This window comes from Solea solea, chromosome 14 (genome assembly GCF_958295425.1).
Source record: "Solea solea chromosome 14, fSolSol10.1, whole genome shotgun sequence".
NCBI lineage: Eukaryota > Metazoa > Chordata > Actinopteri > Pleuronectiformes > Soleidae > Solea > Solea solea.
The window spans coordinates 6,989,486-7,017,323 of NC_081147.1; the positions used below are offsets into that span (position 1 = coordinate 6,989,486).

The following is a 27,838-nucleotide window of genomic DNA, read 5'->3' on the forward strand; positions in this document are numbered from 1 at the left end:
GAATCCATCTTTCCACTGGTCCTACGTTCGTTTACATCCAAATATCAAGGAATGTCACGGTGCAGAAGTTCTTTCATAAAATGTGCGAGTGACGTTGGCCTTGAGCATGATCGAGTAGTGACACTGGATGAGCAACTCCATTGGAATGAACGGAACCAAAGGGGCGGTGCTCTATCCAGTTCTTATAATACATATTGGTTAAGAGATGTAGAAGGGACATATTTTATGATCATGTGTTTCAGGTGATCTTGCAAGTAAGTTACAAAATGTGAGTTAGAAATAACCACACAAATCAAGCCAAACAGTGCCAAAGTAGTGTCAAACGATTAAAATATTTAATTGCTATTAATGGGATGTCATTAATGGTCAGGGTACCAAAGTATAATCCGTATTTCTGACAAAGCCAAAATACGAAATTCCTTTTTTTTGGTATTGAACCAAATATTGAAAAACGGATTTTGCTCTAAGCATCAAAAAATTAAAAAAACCGGTTGTTCCATAACACTTAGGAATTTTTAAGAAGTTTAAAATGACTGTCTTACTGCATCCAACCTCAGCAGCAATGGCACACTGCGAGAGGCCTTGCTGATGCAGCTCAACAATCCGACCACATTCAAAGACAGAAAGCTTTTTTGCCTTTGCCATCAGGTCATGACAGTGTGGATACCTGACAGAAAATGGCACCTATAGCACATTTTTGCAAAGATTTGGGTTTTTAAAGGCTGTGTTCTTAAACTTTTGATCAGCTGATGAACAGCCTATTTCAGTTTAATGGTTGTTTGCAATAAATTTTTGTCTCACTCCCATTTCTTCTTTTTGCATTTTGAAGCACTACTTAGAACCTTCTTAAGATCCAATAGTGCAAAATCTAAATTCTTGCAATTTTTCAACTGGTCTTAAAATTTTGATCAGGAGTGTATGCTGACAATTGACATTTGTAAGGTGAAGTGCTGTTTATGTCAAATAACAGAAAGCGGTGTTTTGATATACATGTGTTTTAAAAGTCTTTATTGTCGAATGACAATGTGAGGGGGAGTACACAGGCATCACAACACTGTTCCATTCAGTCCAGCCAAACTGTAGATTACGACTCCTCAAAAAAGAATAATTATGAAAATGTGTTTGCTTGCACAACCAGTGAAGTCAACAGGCTGCTCAGGTAACACTGTGAAACATTTCCTCCTCACAATCGTGCAGAGTCCACTTCTGGACTAACTGAAGAAAAGAAGACAGGATGGTTCTGGGATCAACTAGCCCATGTTCTTGCGGTTTCCATAACCTCTGCGATGATCGTCTTTCCAGTCATCCCAGTTTCTGGCTTTCATCAAAGACTCCTCATCATCCTGCTCAGCATTTTTCTCTTTTTCCTCTTCTTCCATCTCCTCTGCATCCGTGTCTTTGTCCACAGGGACCTTCCTGGGGATCCCCTGGTCAGGCAGGGCTCCGTGTTTCCTGTGCTGGTCATACCATTCATCTACAGTCATGGTTGGAAGGCTGGGGTAACCAGTGCCAAAAACCCTGGCCTGTGAAAAAAACAATCACACTTTATGAAAATTACAGCTTATAACAGTGATCTGGTACCTGCCAAATATTAACCCTTGTATGGTGTTCGGGTCTGTGGGACCCTTTCTTTTTTAACAAAAGAAAAATCGTACGATAAATTATTTTTTCAGACTCATTGGCCTTGGCTAATTTTCTGTAGTAATAATAATAATAATAATAATAATAAGTGAATGCAAGTGTGAGTTTCTCTGCCCCTGCCGTTCTCTCACACACAGTGACACTCACACTCACACACAGCATAACTCAAGCGCCAACACCTCCCACACATTTTACCCTTTGTCTTGCTGTATTTTTTTTGTCATAATCTAGCCGAGCTGCAACTTTGAGGTGGGACACAATAAATCTAGCTTTGCCAGTGTGGTTCCTTATCACAATTGATCAAGATGGCCAAAATATTCTATGGTCAGAGGTCCTTGCACTTGATTTTGGAAGAGAGATAAGCTTTTGATGATGATAACCAAGAGGTAGAGGTTTCTGAATGTGAGGATCACATTTCTGAATATTCAGAGTCTGATGGTGACTTTGATGAAGAGGATGGGATTGAGCATCAGCTAGTTCCAAGAAGATGAGCCACAGCACCAGCCAGTCCCAGCCTGATGGAGGAGCCACTGTGCTCATTCTATGAGGTATTGGACATCTCAGCGTACAACAAAATTGTCATGTTGATGGAACTGAACCCAGAGTGGAAAAGAGGGAAGCTCCAGAGGAAATGGGAGAGGCACTGGTCTGACCTCAAATCCAGAGAAGACATGTTCCAAGGACCCCAGCCTCTCCATCAGTTATGAGGAGGATTCGGTTGGGGAATGCTAGTGCCCTATCCACCTGACCAGCAGCAACAAAATGAAGCATGTGTGGACCCAAGATGTACAGAAAAACAATATACAAGAAGCAAGAAACTCTGTCCCTCATGTGTTGTATAGGCTGGTATGAAAAGACAATGTGTCAGCCTGTTCTGTGTAAACTGATCTAAATGGGTTCAATTTCTAATGAAGTATAAATAAAAAATCAATAGTTATGAAAAACCTTGCTTCATTTGTAAATTAGTTGATTTTGTCTACTCATATCTTGATTATAATTGCTTTTCTTGATTTTGATTACATTTTATAAAAAAAACGAGTAAAACTTAATTCATAAATGTGATCCAACAAAGGTAAGAGGCAAATATTAACCATGTATTAACCAAATATTAACACCACACAAGGGTTAAGCTTTATGAAAAGACATGCCAGCTTCATCACCTGCTCTACCCTTGTTTCCAGTATAATCTGTCTAATCTCTGGATGCTGCTGCTTTAATTTCTGTCAGCAGACAAACAACCAGTCAATCACATACTCACAGCTACGGGCAATTTAGAGTGTCCAATTAGCCTCTGCATGTTTTTGGACATGTGCAGGGAAAACTCAAAACCTTGGTGCTCTCAGCAAAAAAAAAAAAACATGTCATGTTTACCTATTCATAATAAACAATGGGTTTCACACCATTTAAGTGTAATCCTATTTTTTCTCTTTAGTTTTGGACTTCACTGACCAAAAATTACAACAGCATTCATCATATGTGAATGGCAAACTCTAAAGACGTCACAAGCAAATTCTCCAGACATTATCCATAGTTTCTCGACACTCTAATCAGGAGCCAAAACTCTCAAACACCACACACACAAAAACACACTCAGGTATGCAGCAGGGACAATGTACCTCGTTTAAAATGACAATGTGGTATTTGGTGCCAAGTAAGGGTAGCCTAAATTGTAACTTCTATCTACAAAGTGTTTTCTAACTTTGCTCCGGTCATGCACTTCCAGTTTCCTTAACGACGAGTCTCACCTGTACAGCGTCCTTGGTAAGGATGAATGGTTTCATGGGAGGCCTGGCTGGTTGAGCTGGCTGCTTGGGTGCACTATCCTTCAGAAAAACCATCTTCTTCAGAATCTCCATCTCCTGGTCAATACTCTCTACTTCATCCAAACACACTGTGATCCATCTCCGGACATTGAGAAGATAAAAATCTCTGCTGACTTCATCATCAGCCTGTCCACTATCCATGGCTCTCCGTACATCTGACAGTCTGGTTTCCAGCTCCTTCTTCTGACGGTACCGCTCAATCTTGGCTTGTCTCTGTGCTGCCATGGCAACCAGGTCTGAAGACTGGGGTACAGACTAGAAGCACAAATCACAGACAGTATGGGCAATCACATATGACAAGCTGTTTTAAAGGCGACATAGAATGCTTGTATCACACATATATGTTAGTTATGGAGGTCTACTTACATATATTAACTTGTTTTCATGATTAAAAACCTCCTAATCGCTGCAAACGAGCCGATCAAAATATCTCCTCACTGACGCTCTCGTCAGCCGCACTGTTTCAGACCAAACAGTTGCTGTGATTGGCTAGCCAACGAGAGCTTTCCTACTGTCCTGTGATTGGCCAGGTACCTGGAAGTGACGTAATAGATAGGCCAGCGCTCAGATACACAGCTCCCCCTCTGGCACGGTGGATGCTCTGCATCTCAGCAGCTACAACGAGACTAGTTCTTCTTCTTCTTCTGCGGTTGAATGTACGCAACCGGATGTGCCCGGACTAGTGCCCGCACCGGGAGGCGCTACAGTGGTGAGGATTTCTGATGACGACATCAAATTAAGGAAGTGTCGATCCGCTTCGCAGAGCCCAGGAAAACAATACAACCCTATTTTCTCAGCAGTGGCTGAACTGTTTGTTCTGAAACTTTAGGGTTTCATAAACGAGGTAATGACGCAGATACACACAAAAACGCAGCGTTAATTGGAGCTTCTGGTCTATGTCACCTTCAACATTTGATAGCTAGACCGGATATGTATTACAGATATCTTTAATTGAATTCTTCCTAGTCATAAAGAACATATAAGATATCCACAATTACATTCTTCCTATCCACAATTGTCATTTCAGATATCCACAATTGAATTATTCCTAGGACAAACTCCCATTTTAGATATCTTCAATCCAATTGTTACTAGTCATAATTTTCATTTCAGATATCCAGAATGTAATTTTGACTATCCAAAAATACATGATGACTAGTAAAAATGTAATTATAGATATCCACAATTCGTATTATGACTAGTAAAAATTACATTCTGGATATCGATATCTGCAATAGTTTTTAGGATATCTGAAATGAAAATTATGACTAGTAACACTTGGATTGAAGATATGTGATAGATACTGAAAATATAACCCTAACTGCTTATGAAACACCCCTTTATGAAACTGTCATCAGAATATGTGACCTCCTTGTTTCTATCTCTACAATGATCCCAGTAAAGTGTCAACATTAATTGGAGAGGAAGCTATAAGGTGGGAAAACAGTTACATTGAGATTTTATGTCATTAATATACAGATACAGTGAGGCCACATATTCTGATGGCGGTGCAGCTATCACAACCTGTGTTTCTATGCCTGGGATGATCACAATGTCCAGATAGGGTGATATTGAAAGCTGAAAGCAGTTATTTTCAGGTTTGAAGTCATTTTTATGCAGGTACAGTGACGGAAGTGCCGCTATCTTAATCTGTGATTCTGTTGCTGAACACGCACATGCAGGCAATGAGCAACATCCTCACCCGCGGTCACAGATTTCGGGGCAACACCGGAATAGTAGCAGACAGGGGCCTCTCTTCTCTCTGTTCCCCTGCACATGTAGCATTCAAATGGCTTACCTTAACTTTGACAGACGTTCCACTTTCTGAAGAGTCGTCTGAATGATTTGTGTCTTCCTCCCTGGACGTTGGAAGCTCGAAGTGTGATGCATTATACTCTTTACATCGCCTCAGGAAGTCAATGAAATAAGCCCGTGCTGTCTGGACGATTTCCAGTCGCTTCTCTCTGCTCGTCTGCTTCATGGTCAGTGCTCCTAAGAGAGCAGGTAGCATCAGGTACTTTAGGTCCGCCGTGGCTACCTCCTCCAGCTCCTCATTAGGACTGAACAGGCTGAGCTGCGCCACCATCCTGGACGCTTCTTCTAACATCGCGGTGCCGCGTTTCACCTTTACCTGGATGCTGTTCGAGCCGAGTGCTTCGTTAGTGCTGTCCACCTCTTCTAATATCTTCCAGCCACGATCCAGCAGCTCGGATATTTTGGGGTTTTCTACGTCCGAATTTGACGGCTGTTTGTTGTCACTGCCATTTTCGCATTCCGCCATCTTGTATTATTTTCCGGGTTCTGTCTTCTTCGTTTAATATCTTTACTGCAGAGGGTTTTGAATGTTAGCTGCCGCCCTCTGCAGGCCGAACATTATCGTTGCATTCAAGTACAACATTCAAACATAATTAGGTATGTTTTAATAAATTAAAATCATAATTCTTTTTATCTTGTTCCTAAAATCATATCATAATCATAAATCGTGTACCTGTATTTCTTATCCAAACAATGTTAAAGTCTGCATTTCACACAATGGTGCCCTTAGTAAGTCACCTGCTTAGTTTGAAGCCTGTTGACCGTGCTTGTGTGTTGTAAAAAGTTTAATTTACTACCATGGTTGCCAAGGTAACTCACACAGATCAAAGGAAGGACAGGTGGACAGACGATACTACAACTATTATTAATAATAATTTAATAAAATACCTATATAAATATGTTATAGCACATAGTGCTAAAACAATATCTAAAAGCTATAAAGCTGGAGACTATATTAACATTAAGCTGTGTATGTGCCAAATATTGGACAAACATACTATAATACTGAAACATTATCTAAAAAGCTAGTTTATAATGTGAAATTTAAGCAGAGCTCCTGCACCTGGGACAAAGGAGTTTTAACTCCTACTGCACCGCAGTGATTGAATCTGAAGGGAAAAATGTGAAGGGGGTGGTTTATGTAGTCAAATGTAGACATAGCCTGAAGGACCTGTTGTTTATAGATCATGGACAGATTCTGTGTGGGACTTTAATCACAATTCTATGCGTCATTATCAAATGTGCGGTGGTTGTGAACATTCAGTGTTGATCCTTGTCATCCTCCTATAAGCCTGCAGTTTTTATGATCAGTGCTGCAATTTGACGTCTCAATGCCACATCTCAATGTTGATAATAATTTCATATTAAGAGAGCAAATCTGACTTTTAATATGACATTTTGCAACTGCCCATGGATCAAAGCACAGCTAAAAATCTGGAATATGATAAAAGACGAGTATAAATTAAGTAATAAATTAAAGATAATCCAATGGTGTGCCTATGATCCGGAATTTAGCCCTAACACAATAGTTAAGGGATTTAAATCATGGATTTAAAAAGGAATAACGACATACTACTCTCTCACAGAAAAGGGACTTAAATTTAAAAACTTTGAAAAGTTGAAGAAGACTGTAACCTTGAAAGAACAGATTTTTTTAGACTCCTTCAGGTACATAACCGCTTAGAACATATCAGAAAGGACACCGATCTTAATGACCCGATATCGATAATTTACCAAAGTAAATCGAATAAGGGTGTCATCTCTAGAATTTATAAGGGTCTACTGTCTTAAAAAAACACACAGTACAGGATATGTTAAGGAAAAATGGGAGAGAGAGGGTAATCTAAAAATATCTGAGGAGGATTGGCTCGGCGTTTGCCAATCCCTGTGGAAATGGACCAGCTCTCATGTATGGCGGGAGTTTGGCTGGAAGTGTTTGTTCCGCTTTTTCATTACACCAAAACAAAAGGCAAATTTTGCTGGAGGCGAAGCTGCGTGCTGGAGACTATGCGGACACCGGGAAGCCAATCATTGGCATATCTTTTGGGAATGCCCAGTGGTTAAATCCTTCTGGACAGAGCTTCACAAAGTATTAGGCAGCCTGTTTAATACTAATCTTCCTATGCAGTTTTCTACATTATTTTTAGGAAATTCGGATTCACAGGTCAGGCAAGCTGATGAATATTTATTTCATATTTTGATAACCGCTGGTAAAAAAGCACTGACACGGCGTTGGCTTCTCCCTGATCCGCCCACAATACAGGAGTGGATAAGTATAGTAAGCGACATTTACCTCATGGAACAGATTACCTTCTCCATTCGCCTACAGAAAAACATATTTATCGAATTGTGGGCCAAATGGGTAAGATATGTTAGTTTTGAACAGACAGAAGTATTGAATGTTTTATTTGGCCTAACGACTAGTGTGTATTGTTTTATTTTATTTATTTATTTAAAAAAAAAAAAAAAAAAATCCCTGGTGGACATTTCTTTATTCTTTCCCAATTTCCCAAGAGTTCTCAAGTATACTTTCATTTGACTTTCTGTAGTCATCAGCATCTCGTGAACCCGGGGACTACCGCCCAGTGGCTCTGACGTCCCATGTGATGAAGGTGCTGGAGCGGCTGGTCTTAGCTCACCTTAGACCGCAGGTAAAGTCCTCACTGGACCCACTTCAATTTGCTTATCAGCCCAAACTGGGGGTGGATGACGCCCTCATCTATCTGCTGCATCGAGCTCAGTCTCACCTGGATGGTGCTGGAGGAACTGTGAGAATCACTTTCTTTGATTTCTCCAGTGCTTTCAACACCATCCAGCCACTGTTACTGGGAGAGAAGTTGCAGGGGGTGGGGGTGGACACGCCCACCATCTCCTGGATCATTGACTACCTGACAGGCAGACCACAGTTTGTCCGACTGGGTGGTGGTTTGTCTGATGTGGTGGTTAGTGATGTAGGAGCCCCACAGGGAACTGTGCTGTCCCCCTTCCTGTTCACCATATACACCTCAGACTTCAAATATGACTCTGTGTCATGCCACTTGCAGAAGTTCTCTGATGACTCTGCGGTGGTGGGGTGTATGAGGGATGGACAGGAGGGGGAGTACAGGACAGTGGTATCTGACTTCGTGAAGTGGGCCAGTGAGAACCACCTGATTCTGAATGTGACCAAGACCAAGGAGATGGTGGTGGACTTCAGGAGGAAGAGGACAGCTCCACAACCTTTGAGGGTACTGGGGGAGGATATTGAGATGGTGGAGGAATACAAATTCCTTGGTGTGAGGCTGAACAACAGACTGGACTGGAAGGCTAACACCGGTGCTGTGTACAGGAAGGGGATGAGCAGGCTCTTCTTTCTGAGGAGGTTGCGATCGTTTGATGTATGCAGCAAGATGTTGGAGTTATTTTACCAGTCTGTTGTGGCCAGTGCACTGTTCTTTGCTGTGGTGTGCTGGGGGAGCAGCATTGGAGCCGGTGAAACGAACAAACTCAACAAACTGATAAAGAAGGCCGGCTCCATCATCGGCTGCAAACAGGACACCGTGGAAACGGTGGTGGAGAGGAGGATGCTGAATAAACTATTTTCCATCATGGATAACACCGATCATCCTCTCCACCACATCCTCCAGGCCCAGGAGAGCACATTCTCCAATAGATTCAGACAGCTCCGCTGTCACAAGGACAGATTCAGGAAGTCATTCCTGCCATCAGCCATCAAAACTTACAATAACTCTCTGTAATAGTACAAAACAAAAAAAAAAAAAATACTGCTCATTTGCACAATGCACATTTTCTACAGTATGACATTGCACTCCATTATGCCACTCCTTTATTATTGCACTTTTTTCTTTTCTTACTGTTGCACATTTTACATTTTATGTTTATAATATTGTTTGTATTGCTGCTTTGTTAAAACAATTTCCCCTTGGGGATGAATAAAGTATTTCTATTCTATTCTATTCTATTCTATTCTATTTTGTTTCTTGTTTTGTATACAAAGATTTCAATTGTAAGTGGCAGAAATACCATTGTATGTTATTTGAAACAAAAGTAATTGTTGTATTGTAATGCTCTCACAAAACAAAAACAAAGAAGATACGTTTAATATTAATATGTCCCTGACACATAGCTGCGAGGAGGTGTGCTTTCAAAAGTGTAGATACGGTGATCTGAGTGTTTTATTTTGAAAACCGGACGTCGATGTCCTTAAAAATCAGCTTGACTGCAGGCTTTTTACCATAAATCCCTCAGTAATTCAGACGTTAAAATTCACGTCAGGTAGTTTGACTACAGAGAAACGAGAAACGAACTTCTTAATAAAGGTCTTTTAATAAAGTAACAATTAAGTAGTCCCTGAGCATCATAACAGCTGGTCTGTATAGCTGCACGAAAACAAGCACTCCCACAGACACGAGCACTTCCGTTGTCGTTTCTGTTGGCCGAGAGGGGCATTTTTAATCCTGTCCTGTGCATTATCTGGAAAAGGTGAGGACAGATTCACATGGTGGCCATTTCCCCTTCTGAAGTTGGCTAATATTATGGCAACATTTCCACAGAAGGGCTATGCCTGTAAAGGTGCTTAGTCAAACAGCCATTATGAATGTCCTCTCCTTCTCTCTGATCTGCCCAGTGATTGATCCAAATCTCCAAATGTGCCAGATTCTCCCATGTTGAAAACAAAGTCTAGAGGAACTGTGTATAACTGTCATTCTCTCACAAATCACTTGATTTCAATACGCTGAAAGGTTAATATGGAATTAGTGATCAATAATGGGAAACATATACTGCCTACCTTCCTATTTAATTCACCAACAGATCTCAAAAAGTTGTGCATTTTTCCAGCCAGATTATTTATTTCAATTCCGCTTACAGCATTAATTATAATATAAATCAAATGATAAAATAACTATGTATCTTAAACAAAAATATAAAAATATGTTTGCTATATATTTATATACTGTATACACACACACACACACACACACACACAAAAATATACAGTATACACACATATACTGAAGCCCAGTGAACGTGACCAGATATCAGGGTTCAGACTTGGAGAGACACTGCAGCCCCGGAAGCCTCCAACGACGGACATTGCTGTGGATCCTCAGGTCCAACCACTCCTGCTGAGCAGCACCGAGAGCAAGGCTACAAGCACAACATACACACAGCACCATTTTAAAAATATTCAGTCACTGCTTTTGTCCCCCAAACACATTAAAACAGAAACATATGAGATGTTTTATAGCTGCTGATTAAGTAACAATGTGTTAAAAAGCTCTATATGCTGACAGCCATCACTGATCCACAATGTTTGGACGGATGCATTCACGCTGAATGTGAGGCACATTTTTTGTGCAATGACATACAAAGTCAGTGCAAATAAAATTGCCTGAATCCTCAACACGAATCCTGCCAAAGACCTGACAACAAATACAGATGAAACCTATTCAGTATTCGACAACAGGAGGAAGGGGAATGGCAACAACAGACAGGAAGTTAGCTAAAGATGACATCCCTGACATCAACCTTGTAGGAATCATGTAGGAAGTTGTGGAAATGTACCTTGGTGCAAGGTAGGGCTCCCCCGGGGCTGATGTGTTCACTGGATTGAGCTCAGTGGTCCCAACAGAGGGATCAGACTGAGTGAGCTCTTCACCCTCCATAGATCTCAAGTTGGTGATACTGCTTCCCACTGCTGCATTAATGCTGTCACTGCTGCTGCGAGCTGGACCTGAGGAGTTACACACCAAAGTCACTGCCACATATTTTTACTTTTCACAAACTCATCAATTACAGCTTCCACCATAACATCTTGATGATTTAATTATTTGTTAGATCCTTCAAGTGGTGGGCAACATACCACACACAGGCTCTTCCTTGCTATTTATTTGTAAATGTTCATGATTTTGAAAGTGCAATTCAGATTTTAAAACAGTAGATTCATTTCCTGAGCTTCTGGGTCAGAAACTGATACGATACTCACAGCAGCGTGTGAAAGGCTCCCAGGTTCTGGACTGCAGGTAAGGTTTAGCCTGTGGCTGCTGGAGCAGACACATCATTGCAGAGTCCACCTGCTGAAAAACACTGCAGACAAAAGAGAGGGATTAGCCAAATACTGAATACAGGTTTTAACAGGTTTAAAGATATTTCTCTATTTGATCAGGTCAGCAAAAATGTATTCTTCAATATGCAGCTACAATATGCAAAACAGCCCCTCGCATATATAACTCTGTTATATCTGCGACATGGGTTAACTCAAGTTAAGGTGCTTCACTGTACTCACTACTCCAGGGACAAGCTGACTAATATCTTTTTCATCACTGAATCTGGCTGTCTGAGATGTAGCCATAGTCCAGCCTCGGTAAGACATATGTTTTCTTATTTCAGAACCAAAATCAGAATCAGCTTTATTGGCCAGGTATGTGAACACAGACAAGGAATTTGACTCCAGTTTTATCCTTAGCACACGCTATGCATTAAACGTAAAACATGAACATACATAAACATCAACATAACATAACATACATTCAACTTGAAAGAACAAGGACAACAATGAACAATAATTTAAAAAGAGTGGAATAGAAAGTGAATAAATAAGGTGTCCAGAGGTCCGGTCTATTTTTTTCTATTTTTATGTATATATATATATATATATATTTATATATATATATATATATATATACTAGCAGTCAAGTAGGTCTAGCGTTTAGCAGATTTACAGCATTTTAGAACCTGAAACTGTATTTTTTTTTTTTTTTTAAAACACTTCCTAGAGCAGGAAAATCTCAAAATGCCTGCCTCCCATTTCCGTGTGTATACGACAATTTAGGAAAACTATGACGTCATATTCCCAGTTCTCTCTTGCACAGTCATTCATTGTCTTGTGTTTGGAGATTGTTTGACAGTGTTACCAACTACTGTCAATGAACAGTAACTAAAGTCAGTCTGAAAAGACTGACTTTAAAGTGATAGATAGATATACCTCCAAAACTGAATCAGCCCCAAAGAAGCTGCGTCACCAAGAACAAAGTGAAAAGGTTGATGAGGATTGGAGAGTTATCCCAAAGACTTGGACAATTTTGATTTCACAAAAGCAGCCAAACACTTCACTTCAAAGAAACCCCAACGCAAACAGATGTAAATGGAGAATTGTGACATTTGGACCGAGCCGTGTGTTTTCATACGTCGTGTGTGTATATGTGTGTTTGCATGTTTCTTGACTTAGACAGACTTTATTTGTCATTTGGATTCACATCAAAATGGAATGATGTTGCAATGGCACACAGCACAGGAATAGAGTCAGTATGCAGTCAAAAAATAAAATATCCAAATATAAACACTATTTATATATATATAAATATATAAAAAAAACATAGATAATATATATTTTTCACAGAAATGTTTGTATATACAGTAATACAATTAAGAAAAATATAATAAATGTATGTTTCGTATAAAAGACAGATAAAAAAAAAAAACGCTAATAAAAGATAGCTAGGACAGAGTCCTGTGCAGGTGTGTGGGTGAGGAGTGGGGAGAGAAGGGGGAATGGTTGAACTTATGGCTGTTGTTGAGTCTGGCAGTTCTGCTCTGGAATCTCCTTCCAGAGGCCAGCAGTGAGAACAGTCCATGGTGCGGGTGGGAGGAGTCACTGATGGTGTTTTGAGCCCTGGTCAAATAGCGTGTCTTTGCAGTGTCCTGGCCACCAACCAGACTGAGATGCAGTTGGTCAGGATGCTCTTTATAGTTCCTCTGTAGAAGGTGGTGTGAATGTGGTCCTTTACCAGCCTCTCGAAGCACTGCTACTGGGTGGTCGCCATTGTCTGTGAGAACCCCGCCAGCTGGTCAGCACATTCCTTAAGCACCTTTCCTGGTATGTTGTCAGGGCCAGCTGCTTTCCTTCCTCAGGGTTCTCCGGACATCAGCTGGGTCCAGGCAGAGGGCGAGGAATCTGGGCAAGGAATTGATTTTATTGCTGATGTGGTGGTTAGTTCCTCGAACCTCCCAAAGTACTTGTTTAGCTCATTGAGGAAGCTGGTGTTGTTCTCATAGGAACGGGGTGTGGCCTTGTAGTCAGTAATGGCTTGGATGCCCTGCTACATCCATCTGGTGTTAGTGGGGTCGTTGAAGAAATCCTGTGCTTTTTGTCCATGAGCACTTAGCTGATCTTATAGCCCAGTTCAGGTTGGCTCTAGCTGTCTTCAGAGCCACCATGTCACCAGACTTGAAAGCGTTGTTCCTTGCTTTCAGCCTTGCGTGTACCTTGTTTTGACCACTCTGACATCTTCCATGCATTTCTGTATGTATCCAGACACAGACCCAGCATACTCCTGGATGTCCTTAGCAGCTGACTTAAACATGTCCCAGTCGGTGTACTCGAAACAGTCCTGTAATGTTTCCATGGCTCCTGCAGGCCAAAACCTCACCCTCTTGTTACGTGTGTCTATTTAAGAATACTGTATGTCCGGCATTAAATACTCATGGCCGGAATTTTGAAATATTAATGTCACATTAACCGTCAATATTTTAATGTTTATGCGGGGTTCTCACCAGGATTTTTTCACAGCATAGGGACTCAGGTGGGTCCTGGGGCATCTCCCCAGTAAGTTTAGAAATGTATAATCCTCTGAAACACTGAAGTAAAGCTAAAGTTTTTTTTATCTTTGTTAAAGCCTTACTTTAAAGACAACATTTATTTTTGTATCTTTCAATCTATGAAACTGGCAGACGATGGGCCTTTGAGAGGCAGAACATTAATTAAATTCTTAACCACATCTTGCACAGTAAAATGTGTGATCACTATTTAATATAACCGCTGCTGTATTTATACAATGAATATGACAATGAGTCTAGAATCTTGATTATAAGGTGCGTGATTTAAATTAGTAATAGTTTACTGTATCTTCAATGACTTAATTGTTTTGTTTATGACAATGTTGACATGAAAAGGCATAAAGGCACCGATAATTACTTCAGAAACTAAATATACTAGACTCACTTTTCATGATCTCTCTGAAATCTGCTCCAATGTTACTGTCAGCTAATGAACATACTTCACACACAATGAGCTGTTAGCCTGTAACATTATGCTAACTGGGAGCAGAGATGCACACACTTCCCTTTTAGTCCTGTTGTAGTTAGCTCAATTAATTAATTAATGTTAGAAATACTTATCTCTGTCATCAAGAAATCCATTATGATTGACACAGCACCAAACTCAGTCTGAAGAAAGGAGCAGAGTCCTTAAAGGGTATCAAATATTATACCCTATTTCCCCAAGTTAAAATAGTTCCCTGGTGTCCTAATGAACATGTCTGTGACATGCTTTGGTCAAAATACCATAAGGATGAAGCACCATAGCAGTTCAATAACTCTGCCAAAAACGCCCCTTTCAGAACACTCAGTTTTGTGCATGGTCCCTTTATATGCAAATGAGACACAGGCAAACACACACCCACTTCTTCCAGGGGGTTTCTGATTTGTCCTTTTCACAGCGCTCACTCAGCTCCTGTTCCCTCCGCTCCATTCCTCTCCCCCTCCCTCCACTAGTTCTCTGACAATATCAACATGGCAGCGTGCGCGGAAAACAGCGAGAGTGCCGTCACAGGAAGAGACGTCTGACACAAGGATCAAGCCGAACACTGCCGAACTGTAAATCAGTTAAAAACACTTAGGGACAGCACCGCTGATCGCCAGCTGCTGTATGTGACTGTATCAGACTGAGTCTGTGCTCCGGTCATGGAGGACGTACTGAACAAATATTTTTAATTAGGACGTGTCAGAATGGTCAGTTATGACCTCAATTTGACCTTTTCTTAAAAATGTGTTTGTACGTCGGTGAAATACGGTCGCTGACTAAATACAGCGACCGCTGGCCGCAGTCTGATGCGAAGTGGTGCGAACACACGAACACACGTTTGCTGACTTTATCCGGCACATTAGCTTCATATATAAAATCCTCTGAGGCTGGAAGTTTGTGTAAAACACTGTGCTGCAATGTGCAGCCACCAACAGCACACTTGTCCCTCCGCGTTGACATAATACCGCTCTTACTGGTGGGGTGGTAACATTCGCAGTGAAATGCGCATGCTGCCGTCATAATGCGCAGGGAATTCAACATCGTGTGGGAATTCAAATTCAAGTTTCTGTTCTAGCCCCCGTTTAAATAAAACCAGTTTTTCCTACTGTTCTTGATGACCCAAGTGCAAATCCAGGTCTGAGTGCTTGTGGATGTGATGTGACAGTCCTTAAAGAAACATTGGTTAGTTAATAGGCAGGGTGGAAGACAGGCTGTCATACCGTAGGCTGAGCAGTTGCTGGTGGAGTTCAGCTGACAGACCATATTCCTCCGACTGGAGTAGCTCTCTGATAGAGTCAAAGTCCTGTTTCAGCTGGAGGGCACCCTGCACACTGAGGATGAAAAAGAGAATAACGTAGTGTCTCAGCTGCTCAAGCTTCCCAGTGAGACATACTGTACACTGCAAAAGTTCGATGCTATGAAAACATACTTGAATCTGATCCTCTGTTTCAGGATGTGTTCCATCCACGCTTCCAGGAAAGCCGTCGTCGTTATACTCAGAGCTTGGACACGGGCATCATTGGGCAATGGTGCCACGCCCTCTAAAACCTGACCAATCACAGTCTGTGCTGCCAGAGATGCATACTCACTGGGACTGCTGGGGAAACCTGTCCACCATTAGAGATAAACACAGTTATCAGTACAGCGAAACAGACTATATGTAATAATCTATCACGCATACAGTAATATCACATACATAATCAAAACACAACTATGCACTCTTATGTCTTTAATGCATACATTTGTCCCAGACAACCACTGAATTAAGGATAAGCATGAAACTCTGATTTTTATTTTATCAGACTATAATACAAGACATGCAACATTGCTACACCTCCCAATGTTCCCTACAGAGCTCTGTCTTTTCTCCATTATGTATAAATATTCAAATTGTACTCAAATCTACATAATTTAAGAATTTTAAAGAAAGACTAGTCTGCTTAGTCGTCAGTGGGGGTTGTTATTCAACATGTCCACATATACTATGCATGCATGCACCCACATTACATTACATTATTGTAACTGTTATGTTTCTTTTTTTATTTATGTTGACTACATTCAAAAGATGACATTGAAGTCTCAACACACTTTGAACGAGGGCTGGGCAATATGGCCAAAAAATAAAATCCCCGATTTTTTTATACCAGACCCAATTTTTGATTTGAATCGATTTTTTTTACTAGTAAATACAAAATAATTATTATATTTATTATTATAATTATGCAAATGAATGACATTCTTCACACACACAAGCGTGCGTGCACACATACACACACAAACGAGTGTCTCGCTGGCGATCAGCGGTGCTGTCCCTAAGTGTTTTTAACTGCACACAACTGAACTAGTGGAGGGAGGGGGAGAGGAATGGAGCGCAGTAAAAAGGACAAATCAGAAAAATCGATTTTCATTTTTTTAACATCATCCAAACAATTAAATCCGATTTCAATTTAAAATCGATTAATCGCCCAGCCCTACTTCTACTGAACCCTGCATTGGTTTGGCTGGAGCAATAATGCTTTATTCCACCCTTGGGTCTGCACTGGGTTCACTAACTCTCGCCACTGTATGTGATTTACTGTATGATTTCAGTACCTATTCTGTGGCTGGGTCTCCAGTGAGCAGAGGATGGCATGGTCTGTTCAAAGATTTCCCCTGACTTTCTCTTGCAGTCACTGGAAAATGTGTTGAGCACCAGAGAGGAGAAAGTCTGACAGAGACAGACAGACAGAGAAACAGAGAAACAGAGAGACAACTTCAGGAGACAATTACATTCTTTGGTTCAAATGACGGAAGAATGGAAGACATAGATACTGTAGCTGAAAGAGGATGTCTTCTTTGTATACAGTGAAAGAAGCTGTCAGCTCTATGTTCAACCTGTCAATTGTGACATGAATTCTAACTCAGGGTTTGAGTTCATTTAGCAGGTCAGGATTTGACATGTTGCTTCTCTTGTTGTATTAACTGCATTACCCTTACAACAAACAAACACAAGCAGCTTTCTTCTACAAATACTGAGGAGTTTGTTTTCTGAGATTTGCAGAATGAACGGCCCCCTTTACACCTGGCATTAAAATGTGTTTTCTGTCATCAGATTGCAATTGAATAACGCCTGATCTAAAGTACAGATGTAAATACAACCAAGGCAGATTGTTATCAGATCTGTGAAACCACTTCCGGAGCTGCATTGTGACCAGGGGCCTGTTTCAGAAAGCAGGTTCAACAAACTCTGAGTTAAAACCTTCACTCTAGGTTGACCAACTCTGAGTTTTGGGTTCCAGAACAGCTGATCAGCATTAGTTCAATCAGCTTGAATCAGAGTTAAGTGTGTGTGTTGGGAATGAAAAAAGCCATCATCAATGGAGCTCTGATACTACGATTCACCATGGCAACAGGTAAACAACATTTAACAGACTTTAACTTCATTAATGGATGTTAAAATGCTGCAGTCCTACCATATGTTACATTTGATTTTTATTCAGCTGTAACACAGACACAAACTGAAGATGAGAATATGGATCAAACTGAGAAAACATAGTTTACTTACGGACCTATAATTATAAAGTCCAACTGAAGAGTCAATGTTGAAACTGACTCATTTTTTTGACTCTATTTTACATTAAAACATTTTGCTCAACACTATTTCATGACTATATTTCCACGTGTAAATATGTACAGTCACTGAAATGCTGTCAAACATTAGGATTTCGCGCTTTATAAATCCAAGTTATTATTATTATTATTTATAAATGTGCAGTGTTGGTGTGAACTATTAATGAGACATGAGCTCCCCTGGAAACATGATTTGTGAGGTTTTGGGGGCGTCTCTAAAATATTGGCAAAATATTGTTTTTTGATTGATTTGATTAAGATTTGATGTGTGTGTGGAGGCTGGATTCGATATGTGGTGATATGAGCTGACTTAAGGTAAGTAAACGTACAGGCTTGTAATAATGGATGTGTTGAGTTGAGTATGTACCTAAACTGTGTCGTGTTGTGTCATGCCGTCCCGAGGCGAGTAGAGCCATGTAATAGAGCCGGTGGAAATACACCTCAAGTCCTCGCTCTGAGGCACGCGTGCGTGTCCGCCCTGCACCCCCCCACACCCCCATATACGTAAGCCCCCCCCACGAAACACGCGGTATAGTCTGACACTGGAAGTAACATCTGATTGGGATTTCGATGTTTTGAAAGACGGAAATTTCATTAATTTCACAGGTGAATGCGCTCTGATACGTGTTTTGATATCGACTGTATGAATGAGGAAATGAGACGAGTCTCAGACAGCTGCTTCAGGCTCAGCAGGAGGAGGAGGTGACAGAGAGAAACTCAGGGTTTGTTGAAGAAAACCTGCCAGCGAGCAGGTTAGGTTCACGGAGTATGTTGCCGGGGTAACTGACTCAGAGTTAAGCTGAACTGGCTTTGTGAAACCGAAAAACCAGAGTTTCCCTCATCTCAGGGTTAACTAACTCAGAGTTTTCACAAAACCTGCTTTCTGAAACGGGCCCCAGATTGAACAGAACTGCCTATGCGATGCGTCTCCACCCCACCCACAACATCGTAAGCGGAGGTACTTGGTGGCTCTGAGCACAGCTTACATGACAGCAGTGACAACACTGCAGTCTGCTCTGCTTTTCAAAGACGACTGCTTCAAAAAAGCAAAGGAGTCTATACAATGGCTCGAGTTCACATGCGGCTAACGTCGTCGTTGTTGTTGTTGTTGTTGTTGATGATGTTGTTGTTGTTGATGATGTTGTTGTTGTTGATGTTGCGCACAAAGGGGAGTTGACATAAGGGGGTGGGGGTGACTGTGATCAGATAGCAATCAGATCTTGCCGTTGACACCTGAGATGCATGTTAATACCAGGTGTAAATGCATGTGGTGAAGCGCTATCCAATGCCAGGTGTAAAGGGGGCCAATAAGACCACTCACTTGCAGCTCAGAGACGGCCCTGTCAAGTGCTTTGAGTTGCTGCTTCAGCAGGAGATGGTTGTGGTTGTGAAAAGCTGATTGATGGTCACTGTCTGAATTCGTCATAACAGACTTAATCTGATGCAGTAGCATCTCTGATGACTCGATCAGGACCTGAGGGACAGAGACAGAAGACACACAAAATCACTTTAAGAAGCAGTGACGTGTGCTCAGGGGAGGCAGGGGAGGCAGAGCCTCACATGTCAATCTTGAAAAGAAAAAGAGAAGTTGAAATATAATACATTTTAATATTTGTCACCTAGTATGTATTACAAATCCCTTTTCCATACAAATTCAGTAATAAAAAAACATTTGCAATTAAGAATGTCAAAATCTCTGCATGTCCGTTCAAATACAGGGAGGAGACGCGTCGTGAGGCAGCACCTTGCTGGGCCGCTCGGTGAATAGTGTTATCCTATGGTTATACCTCACAAACAGTGCCTGTATGCGATGCAAATAATGTGTCGCTGTCCCTCTGTATATCCAAAATAAAACACTCTGACGATGTGCTCTGACTTTCCAAAATCTTGATTGTGTATGAGATACATTTCTCTAAACGTGTTTAGTGCCTGGGGCCCATGTGACGTAGTTTTAACAGTTATGTGACAGCTGCAGAGTCATAAATTCATAACTTTGGATTCATTTTTTTCTCACAGTTGTCAATTTGTATTCATGTTGAATAAATCACAACTGAGTATGTCCACATCTTTTTGACAGTTATCAGGTCAGTCTTTTTATTTTTCATTGGTGAGCCAAAGATCTTGGGATTTGCATTTCCCAGACATTTACTGCCTTTTTTTCACATCTGGAATCAGATAACATAACATAATAGGAGATGAATGCATATTATCTGTGACTGGATTGCAAACCCTGCAACTCCTTACCAGTTGACATGTGAGGCCAGTTTCCAACTCGACATTTGTTCTGTGTCGGCCTAGTCTACATGCATCAAGCAATACAGGGCACATGAAACAGTAGGTGGTGTTTGAACAAACACGTGAGACATTTATCTAAATATTAACTTATTTCTTGCATGAAAGCCAAGCACTTTCATTAACTTCTGTTGATTTAGAGCGATTTTCAAAAACTTTCAAGGGCCTTGACATATTATTTTTAAATTCACAAACTTGCAAGGATTTCAAGGACCTGTGGGAACCCTGGTTAGTACCTCATATAAGAACATCCCTTTGAAACAGATGCTGATTTGTGCGCTAAGAGGCAAGTAAATCGTGGACTGATGGACAAGAACAAAGCTTCAAAGATGGTCATTATAGGATTTAATGGTTATGCCACTAATAATAAAAACATTAATTGAAATTGCCATACATTATCCGCCATTAAATCCAATTAGGGGTTTACAGGCTGCTAAAACTGAGTGACTCACTTTGAGGTCTCCCTGTATAATGAGCAGAAACTTGTTGAGGCTCCACGAGGAGAGGAAGTGCTGAGCCTTGTACGTGACCCAGACTGTAGCCAACTGCACTGTGGCCAACGCCAGGTTAACAGCCTGTCTCTGGAGACTAAGGCTGGAAGGGAAGAGAGTGAAAGAGCCTGGGGAAAGAGAGGGACAGAGAGTCAGGCTGAACAGCCACACTGACTTAACAGCTTCCAAGATCACACACCACAACTGCCAAAGAGCATAAGAAAGACAAATACAGATTGTGAAGGTGAGAGGGAGCTAGTTTGAGGTGACCTGACCAAATGGTTTTCTATGAAACCTGTTTCAATATTTCATCATGAGCCACACACCTGGACTATGGGGCATTTGTAAAGACAACAACGAAAAAACAAATCCAGAATGTTGTGCTGCGACAAGTGAGTGTCTGTGTCTGTGTCTGTGTCTGTGTGTGTGTGTGTGTGTGTGTGTGTGTGTGTGTGTGTGTGTGTGTGTGTGTGGGTATTACTAATGTTGTGGGGACCTAAAATGTTTACACAGTCACATTATGGGGACTTGTCTTCCTTGTGGGGACAAAAATCAAGTCCACAACATAAATGATTACATTTTAAGATGAACATATGTTTTAAGGTTAGGGTCAGGGTTAGGATTAGGCCAGTAGTAATTGTGGTTAAGGTTAGAGCAAGTCTCCAGGAAATGAATGTAAGTCAATGCAATGTCCCCTCAAGTCATGAATGTGTGTGTGTGTGCGTGTGTGTGTGTATATGTGTGCATGCGTGCATGTGTGTGTGTGTGTGATGTCTGCAGTAGTATGCAAAGACAAACATTTGTTCAAACCCTTCATAAAGAAAATGGTTTTAGGATGAGGTTTACAGTTTCATTTTGCTTAGGGTTAGGCATGTATTTGAGATGGTATGGAGGTATGTATGTCTTGCTCCTGCCTCTTTACCTGACACCTCTCTATCAGAACAATGGCAGCACTGAGAGGAGAGCAGCAGGCGTAGCAGCAGCAGGAAGTGCGTCATGGTTGCTGACATCATCACACTTCCATCCTGCTTAGATTCCGATGTCTCAGAACACCTGACTTGATTTGCATTTGTGAGACACTTATCTTTCAGAGACGACCCTAAACCTCTGCAAAACACTGACGACAGAGAGAGAGACAGACAGACAGACAGTCAGTGCGTGAGACAATGCCTGTAATGAAAAAACCTACAGTTAAATGTTGTGATGATATCAAGGTTGAGTCATAGTGACTTCATACTCCAATGAAATCCAATGATCCCACATAGTTAAACACTGGATCCGATTCACCAGTCTTTTCTTATCTGGGATTTGCCATCAGATAAGACGCAAACATCCCGGAAATAACCTGTTTGATCTTCTTCCCTCTGGCAGGCGTTACAGAACCCTGCTAGACACAAGAACAGTTTTTTCCCCCAGGCCGTCACACTACTGAACACTTGACCAGTTTATTTATTTATACACTATTTTGAACCTTATCGTTTATATACTTAAATATATACATTTAAAAATAGACCGGACCTCTGGACACCTTATTTATTCACTTTTGTTGAATGTGAATGTGTTAAGTTATGTTGATGTTTACGTTTCATGTACAGCGTGTGTTTGATAAAACCGGAGTCAAATTCCTTGTATGTGTTCACATACTTGGCCAATAAAGCTGATTCTGATTCTGAAACCTACACACACTCTTGTATGTTTATCAAAAAAACCTATAAGCCATAGGGAGTGAGGACTAAATTGGCCATAGGTGTGAATGTGAGGCTGAGTGGTTGTTTGTCTCTATATGTGGCCCTGCGATGGACTGGCAAACTGTCCAGGGTGAACCCCGCCTATCACACTATGTCAGCTGAGATTGGCACAGAGCCCCTTGTGACTCTCTGGTGGAGGATAAAATCCATCCATAGAAGATGGATGGATGTATAGATGTGTAGAAGTGTGTGTGTGTGTGTGTGTGTGTGTGTGCTAACCATAGTCCCAGTGAGCATATGTTGTACTGGCAATGAGATTCAGGTTAAAATCTTCCTGAAGGGCTCTGCTCTCCTTTGGAATCACATCTGCAACATACAGAACAGGGTTAACATGTAAACAGTATATGTATACGTATACAGTGTCTGTATATACAGTAAAGGAATCATTTCATCTCCCTGTGATAAACAACTCCTCGAACATCAGCAGTTAACATGTAAACAAACACTTTAATAGCAAAGTTTTATCATCACAATGAAATACATAATATCCCAAAAAACAATATAGTTCTGTGCTAGTGTGCGAGAATACATAATGTACATAATGTAGTTAAAGTTTTCATAAAATATAATGTTGAGGGATTATTTATTTATTTCCACAAAAAAGGGGGAAAAAAAACAATGTTCTTATTTATACAGCACTTTTGCCCATTCAAAGCACTTATACTACAGTTTTTACCATTCACCCATTCATTTAAACCCTTTCACATGTCCATTTATCATTGTATCTATATGCAGCATTATTTTTTCTATCCCACATCATACATGTCTGCTCGCTGCTGGCCAACAGGAGCAAATTGGGACACACTGGCATGTAGAATAACCCAAAGTAAGTATTGTTACGGCCCTCAGCCCTTCCTGTGTCCTGTCTGTGTCTGTGTTGGTGTGTGTTGCAGGTTGCTGTGGTGATTGCTGATTGGGAGTACCTGTGCCCAGCTTCCCACCTGATAAAAGCCTGCTGGCTTGGATTGTCAAACTCTCTCTTTTCCCCTGGGATCGTCAACCTGCCGCTTGTGATTTTGTTTTGCACTTGCAAACGTGCTCCACATATTGGACATTGCACCCAAGCACCCTCATACACCACTGACACTCACTTCCACACTTCATTGTACCTTTACTTTGTATTTTGTTAAATACATTTGTTATTTTCACATCACACGTGCCTGTACCCATGTTTTGTTGAGAGCCAGTCGTAACAAGTATATGCTTGATATTTGGTCTATGACAGCAAATGCTGTAATAATAATAATAATAATAATAATAATTAATATAATATATTTTTTTATTTAACTGAATAACTGCCAATTAAAGAAAACTTGAAACAAAACTCTAAGGTGAAAAGGATTTCAACAATAACAATAATTAAAAAAAAGGGTTTCACGGACAAATTACCAACTCAAGCTTTAACGGAGAGTAACCTCTATGGAATTAGATTTGTGTCAATATTTTCAAACAACACTTTTTGAGAAGCAAAAAAATCAAATCAAAAATATTGTATTTTATTGAAAAAAAATACACTTGTTCTTTGTGCTCTGTGATTTGTTTTTGCTCCCTGGTTTGTTCTCTGCACCGTGGTTTTTTGTTTGTCAGCAGGCAGGCCTTAGGAAGGTGCATGCTGATTGGCTACTGAGTTTTGGAGTGATAGCTCAATGGACCAAAATTCATCACGGACTTGGAGTTGCTGTCTGCTGGAACTTGTTCCCTGTCAACATCCGATAAAGTAAAAAATAATAAAGTATCTAATGTTTATAATCTGACAAACGTTATATATTTACACTTTTTTTGTCGATGTTGTGAGGTTGATGGGTAAAACTTGGGGAATGATTTGTTTGAAAATACTGACACAAATCTAATTCCATAAACCTCTACCACACTGAACTCTTACCCGTCTCTGAGGTTCGGCTGATCAGATGCAGCATCTGCAAACTCCTGTGCTTGTCTTGGAGGTTGAGGCTTCCTGCCATGTTTCCTGCTTGTGGAGCATGCATCTGCAGCCACAAGGCTTTGCAGCACAGAGCCCACAGCATCGTGCGATACTGTCCAATCACATCAGCAAACACCAGTGACTGACCATGGTCCAACCACTGCACCGTGTGCGGACAGAGAACATTGTCCGACTCCTGTGTTGTTGTGTCCACTCGCAAAGTCTCTGCTTTCTCTGGGTCTACAGACATTTCACCACCTGAGCTGAAGGACACACAAGGCCCAGGTACAACATTAAATTATATTGGTTTGCTTAGTGTTTTAATTACAGTTATCCACATTATCATTTCCTTAACTTTAGATTTATTTCTGGCCGTTTTTGATATTAATACATTTATTTAGCAATTCTGTGCAATATCATGATGAATGTCTTTATTGCGATATCAAGATAGAATATAATGTTCTAGGGTTAGGCTAGGTTTTCTCTAAACTGGCCCCCTCTTGACCAGACTAGATGCTCATTGGTCCACAGGTCATTTCAGTTTGACACCCCTGTTCTAAAGCTCCAAAGACCAAGGCTACACTGGAACTTTAAAACAGTCTTAAATTTGGAAATGGCTGATTTAAAGCATCGTGAGGGCTTTGGTTTAAATTACAAATATAGAAATAACCTTTAATTTTACCAACTCAACTTGAAAAACAAAGAAATTAGTTTTGACCTTACCTGACACTGACTTCTAGCCTGGTTCTAGTTTCCACTTCAGTCCATTCCAGTGGATTTCTCTCCATGTTTTGGTCCTTGTTTGGTTCTGCACTCAGTCTTTTCATCTCAGTTTTTCTATTTGGGGATGACTCATCAGTTCTTGTGTTTGGCAGCAGTTGTTCAGGTGGTGCCTCTGGTGAAGACATGTGTGAGGAAACCAGTAGCTGAAACAGTAACTCAACTGAGGATTGACCCACAGCAGACAGAGGCAGGCCCGACAGCTGATTGGTCGTGTTTGATTTGTTCTCTAAGCTCCCCCATCTTCCTGCTTTTGGCTGAATGAAGTCTAAACCTTCCATGCTGGTCTGGACTCTACCAATCTGGGTTAGGTGGGTTTGGCGTTGGCTGGTTTGGTCTCTGTTAGAGCAGGCTGTTTTATGTTGGACAGAAGGGAACTCAGATAACAAAAGATGGTGGTCCGGATTAAGATCAGGGACATAAAGGGGAGTTTCATGGCAGGCACAGTGCGTTGATGACTTCAGATAAAGGATTTGATCAACAGAAAAGTGAGGAGATGACATCAGGTTGGTGTGCTGCAGATGTTCCAGGGTCTGTTCAGACCTCAGTGTAAAGTGGCTCTCATGGTTGTTGTGGAGCAAACAGACCTGACAGCTCTGAGCTGAGGCCCAGCACAGCTGCTTTGCTGCCTTTTCTGCATGATGCACTGCTAAAGTCCTTGCCAGTTCTTTGACAGAGAAGGCAGCAGGGTGATGCTTCTTGCTGTTTGGAAGACTAGAGTGCAGTATGGAATGCTCTGCTTGATGTAATACTGCAGTTCTCAGCTGGGTGGAGCTGTGTTGCATCCTATGTTCCTCCACTGCCTGATTATACATATCTGTTCCAGCTAAAATATCCTCCAGAACATCTCTTGGTACAGAATGAAGTTCAGTTTGGGCTATGGCAGACAGAAGGACATAAATAACACGTTCCATCAAGACCAGTATCTGTAGACCAAGTAAGTCCATAGTCTGTTTGATTTCCAGCAGCATCCTGGTGTGCTGAACCAAAGCACATTTCAGATAATGGTCAGAATAAATTTTGGACAACAGACAAGGCCAGTGGTTGAGATGGACCCGAAGCTCCTGACTGAGTGACCCAAGACTGACCCTGAATGAAGACCAGGTGGATGGGATCTGTAAAGGAGAGGATAAGTAAATCAGGTTGTAAAAGGTGCTTCAGAGTCTTTTTTTTTCTTTCAGCTTCTTCCTCTCTGGGGGTTGCCACAGATGATGTTCCACATATTTGATTTGGCAGAATTCAAATTCCGTTACTGCTTTTTTTTAACTGAAAAACGGATTTTAAAACCAGCCCATGGCCAAGGGGAAAGGCAATGAGCTTGTAACTGGAGGACAACTGGTTCCCCAGGCAGAGAAGTGCTGCTCACTGCTTCTGTGTCCGGCTTTTGTGTGTGTTCACTACTCGTATGTAATAAAGATGGGTTGAATTCACTGTCACTAATTAGTGTATGTGAAGAAAAACCTAATTCTAATTCTTAAACTTCCTAAATCCACCTGACACAGGTGGGATTTCTTCACCTGCTCCTCCAGCAGGTGCCTCACTCTGGATAGGAACGCTGCTGTGAGACGAGCCCTCCTCGTGTACTCGTGTATGAAGAGCAGCAGAGATCGCTGCTCCAGGAGTCTCCACAGAGTTCTGTAGTGTCCCTGTAGGAAGGAACAGGAGGAGTGGAGGAGAACATCACTCTCTGCTGGCAGCCCTTTCACACATACCTGACCAGAGAGGGAGACAGGAGATAGTGGTTATAAAGATACCAAATCACAAACACAGACACTGGTCCGTCTGGATGTCAGCACCAGTCGTGACATCACTCATAAGGGTCTGAACTCCACTTTTGATGTCTCAGGATTTGTGATCTGACAGGTGCTGTGTTGAAATTGATGCTCAACCAGAAGTTCACAAATGCCACATGCAAACCAGCTGTCAAACATACTGACTTACTGATTTCATGCTGTACTCTTGACTGACTCAAACGGCATGGTGGCTTACTTAGTTAAAGCGCCTATCTAAAAAACAGAAGAACCTGGGTTTGAATCCCAACAGTGCCTTGTGAGACAAGCTTATGTGTCACCAATTCAAATGAGTTGAATCCACTTACTAATTTGTGGTGTGGGTTCTGATAAAACTAGTTAAGTGAGAAGTAGGGCAATTTTCTCATATACCAATAGCCTAGAACAGTGGTGTCAAACTCATTACAGTTCAGGGGCCACATAGAGCACAATTTGAACTCAAGGGGGCCGGACCAGTAAAATAATCGCATAATAACCAATAAACAACAATCAAACAACCAATAAAAACAACATTTAACAAAGTATCTTTTTTACAAAACATGGCATTTCTTAAGAAAAATAAATAGTGAAATTTCATAAATATTATGCCTAAATTTACCATTTACACATGTGCATTACAACCTACAGATCACAGTGGATCTATAAAGGCACAAACATTTAGTCACACGTACCTGGAAGTGAAAAATATAGCATTTCGCATTACAATTAGATTCTTATTCATAACAAATTCACCTTGCAGGCCAGATTGTACCCTCTGGTGGGCCAGTTCTGGCCCTTGGGCCGTATGTTTGACACCTGTGGCCTAGAAGAACTGCCCAGGTAGCTTTCTCAAAAAATTACTCTTAC

The 27,838-nt window shown here is 41.1% G+C and overlaps 2 protein-coding genes across 2 annotated transcripts in view; both read right to left on the reverse strand.

Annotated features, from left to right (window-relative positions):
- Positions 1–991: 991 nt before the first annotated feature.
- Positions 992–5,771, reverse strand: igbp1 (immunoglobulin (CD79A) binding protein 1). The gene is made up of 3 exons (XM_058650679.1): positions 5,263–5,771; positions 3,387–3,719; positions 992–1,523 (listed from the first exon to the last, which is right to left on the reverse strand). The coding sequence occupies exons 1-3, from the start codon at positions 5,743–5,745 to the stop codon at positions 1,251–1,253; spliced, it is 1,089 nt and encodes a 362-aa protein (XP_058506662.1). The 5' UTR covers positions 5,746–5,771; the 3' UTR covers positions 992–1,250.
- Positions 5,772–9,595: 3,824 nt separating this feature from the next.
- The window catches only part of ccdc142 (coiled-coil domain containing 142), a 34,248-nt gene continuing 16,005 nt past the window's right edge, over positions 9,596–27,838 (reverse strand). The window contains exons 5-17 of the mRNA XM_058650549.1: positions 26,720–26,914; positions 25,146–26,317; positions 24,384–24,685; positions 22,721–22,807; positions 21,676–21,870; positions 20,715–20,881; positions 19,292–19,444; positions 16,954–17,068; positions 15,791–15,968; positions 15,582–15,692; positions 11,266–11,366; positions 10,845–11,013; positions 9,596–10,427 (exon numbers count right to left, since the gene is read on the reverse strand). Of these exons, the coding sequence (XP_058506532.1) occupies positions 10,319–10,427; positions 10,845–11,013; positions 11,266–11,366; positions 15,582–15,692; positions 15,791–15,968; positions 16,954–17,068; positions 19,292–19,444; positions 20,715–20,881; positions 21,676–21,870; positions 22,721–22,807; positions 24,384–24,685; positions 25,146–26,317; positions 26,720–26,914 (3,054 nt within the window). The 3' untranslated portion in view covers positions 9,596–10,318. The remainder of the gene's footprint in view (positions 10,428–10,844; positions 11,014–11,265; positions 11,367–15,581; positions 15,693–15,790; positions 15,969–16,953; positions 17,069–19,291; positions 19,445–20,714; positions 20,882–21,675; positions 21,871–22,720; positions 22,808–24,383; positions 24,686–25,145; positions 26,318–26,719; positions 26,915–27,838) is intronic.